This window comes from Metarhizium album (assembly GCF_000804445.1).
Source record: "Metarhizium album ARSEF 1941 chromosome Unknown scaffold_79, whole genome shotgun sequence".
Taxonomy (NCBI): domain Eukaryota; kingdom Fungi; phylum Ascomycota; class Sordariomycetes; order Hypocreales; family Clavicipitaceae; genus Metarhizium; species Metarhizium album.
The window spans coordinates 8,433-11,486 of NW_024467653.1; the positions used below are offsets into that span (position 1 = coordinate 8,433).

The following is a 3,054-nucleotide window of genomic DNA, read 5'->3' on the forward strand; positions in this document are numbered from 1 at the left end:
AAGGAGCCCCTAATCAGGCTAGCAGCACGCCGGTGGCTCGGTTTCGCCGACAGGGCTGTGTTGACATGAATCCTTCACCGATCTTTGCCTCATCGGGAGATTCTTGCGACAGCTGCACCAACAACACGCCTATGGCACATCATGGCTGTAACAACACTGCCTGCCATCAAGCAAGAGCGCGCACGCTTCCTATTGTAGCAACCTCGACACACACCATAGTAGGTTTTCCAGATATAATAGCCATTTGTCGGGTCCGCCTCTCCAACATGCAGGCTGGTTAGTGAGCGAACATATGAACACTGTTCGTTCGGTTCGTTCTGTTCGTCATGAACAAACGAACAAAAGTCATCGAGTGAACAAACAAGCACATTGACCTTGTTCGTTCGCTTGTTTGCGAACAGTGGTGCAGATATTTGATGGAAGTTTGCTTTGTTGACACGGCGAGGGTAAAGTCGAGGTCTCAGGGTTTAGGGCTAGAAGACCGGCTCCAGAGGGCTGCCGGAGATGGAACTTCCGGCCGGTCGCTTTGCCGCAACGCGACGCGTTCAGACGCGTACGTGCTTTTGTGCCAAACAACGTGGTGTCTCTCCACTGTATAACTTTCCAATGTGCACCGACGGCGTCGCTGCGCTTTCCCCGACGCTTTCCAACCCTGCGACATCTCTGCCACTCCAACCCCAGCCAGACCTTCAGGCCGTTCACCAACGCCGCCGTACAACAGGCGGGTTTCTCGTGCAAGGAGACCTCTTGAAAGGGTACGAGCCAGCGCCTCCGACCAGGCGATCAACCACAAGCTGGATATACACCGACCCGAGGACCAATATTGAGCATGGAGAGGCCCTCGTTCGATCGTCTAGTGGCAAGAGGCTATGGCTGTGCAAACATTGCTATAACAAACGACAGCCAATTCTGTTTCTGTGCGATCCGCAACCGACGACAGTAGCGCAGCGACATCTTGGTGAGCATGGCTATAATCGAGACGGGTCAGAGATGCCTAAACTGGTAAATCGGAAAAGGAAGGCTCAAGAGCAAGATTCATACGATACCCGCCTCCGCCAGACGACCATGCTAGAGCAACGAGAGGCACAAGCCGCTACCTACAACAAGAGTGATTGGATCTATCATTTCGTACGGCATGTGGTCACAGACAATGTTTCCCTCCGAAGGTCCTGTTCGCCGGCACTTCTCAATCTTGCAACCTACCGCAACCCGGCACTATCGCCATGGTTTCCCCAGAGCCCAAGGACCACACGCGATTGGATCACACAGACGTATGCAGCTGCGAAGCCACGTATCGCGGCGTTGCTAGCTCATGCGAAAAGTCGGATCACTATCAGCTTCGATGGGTGGAAGAGCGAAAATGAGGTGGATCTTTTGGCCATCATGGCGCACTTTCTGGACGCGGACTTCAAACCGAAGGTGGTACTTCTGAGTCTCAGAAACACGTACGGGTCTCATGCTGGGGACGAGATCAAACAACAGCTATACGACGTTCTTACCGAGTACAAGATTCTCGATCGTATCGCCTTCTTCATGGCCGACAACGCTACCAGTAACGACAAGGCTCTCAAGCTCCTTGCCGAAGTCACCGACATCAATCCGATCAAACAACGCCTTCGCTGCACCGGCCACGTTATCAACCTTGTTTGTAAAGCTATTCTTTACGGCGTCGATGTCGACTGTGTTGCAGACGTACTCTCGGACGCCAAGTACGACGTCGAACACAGTGATGACCCTGATGCTGGTATAGGCACGTCTACTGTCTCCAAGTTCGAGGAGGCACTACGGACGAAGAATGAACGATTGAAGCTTGCAGCTTGGAGAAAGAAAGGGCCTATTGGCAAGCTACATAACCTCATACTACACGCGCGCGCCACACCCGCACGACGAGCGTTCTTCAAGAGTAAGCAGAAAGAGGCTATGCCGGATGCTGAGCGCTTGTTACACCTTGTTATCAACGGCGGTATCAAATGGAATAGCACGTGCGATATGCTCGAGCGTGCATTCATTCTGAAGGATGCCATTGATCTGTATCAAGCTCACTACCGTACGGATGACGAAGAACCTGTCGAAGAAGACGTCCTCACAACGGATGACTGGACCGAGCTGAAGCAACTTCACGATCTACTCATACCTTTGAGATCTCAATCGCTCCTTGTGCAATCTGAGTTTGGTACAAGCAAACATGGCGCACTTTACGATGCCCTTGGAACCATCGACTTTTTGATGACGAAGCTTGAAAATTTGAAGAAAGAGCACCGACATCTGCCGTCAACCCACTTCAAAGCTTCAATCAATCTGGGGTGGAAGAAGCTCAACAAGTACTATACGCTTACAGATCAAGTACCTGCGTACAGAGCTTCAATCTTTGCGCATCCCCACTTCAAAATGGCGTGGTTCAAAAGCAAGTGGGGCGGTACTCATCCGGCATGGATCAGTGCAGCTACGAAGGCTTTGAAAGGAATGTATAGCCAGTACGAGGTTCAATTTGGCAAAGAGAGCCGCCCAACATCTCCAACCAGAGTCAATGCAGACGTGTCCGAGTACGAAGCTTATATGTGTATCGAAGACGAGTTTAGTAACAGAGGCGACTATGTGCAATACGCGGAGGAGACCCGCGCACCTTCGAAGGTAGATCCTCTGAGGTGGTGGGTCGAGAATTGTCATCGTTATCCAATACTCAACCATATGGCATTCGATCTTCTCGCTGCGCCGGCTAGCAGCGCTGCAGATGAACGGTTGTTCAGTAAGGCACAGCATGTGCTCAACGAGGATCGATTCAACACGCTTGATGATCTGGCAGAATCGACGCAGTGTCTTAAGAACTGGTTCGAGCAAGGACTACTAGACTCACTGAATCTGAGATATCAGGAAGCACAAGATAAATTAGAGCAAGACAGTGTACCTCATTCCTGAATCGGAAGATATGCGAACGAACCGAACAAACAAGCGAACAAGCTCTGAACTGACAAACAAACAAGCGAACGCAGCACCTTATTCGAACGAACGAGCACATGCCTTGTTCGTGTTCTGTTCGTTCACTGACCTGCCTGG

General features: G+C 51.2%; 1 protein-coding gene across 1 annotated transcript; it reads left to right on the top strand.

Moving 5' to 3' along the window:
- Positions 1–990: 990 nt before the first annotated feature.
- Positions 991–2,916, top strand: MAM_08447 (Ribonuclease H-like protein; the record flags this gene model as incomplete). The annotated part of the gene is made up of 1 exon (XM_040827244.1): positions 991–2,916. The coding sequence occupies one exon, from the start codon at positions 991–993 to the stop codon at positions 2,914–2,916; it is 1,926 nt and encodes a 641-aa protein (XP_040674761.1).
- Positions 2,917–3,054: the final 138 nt, after the last annotated feature.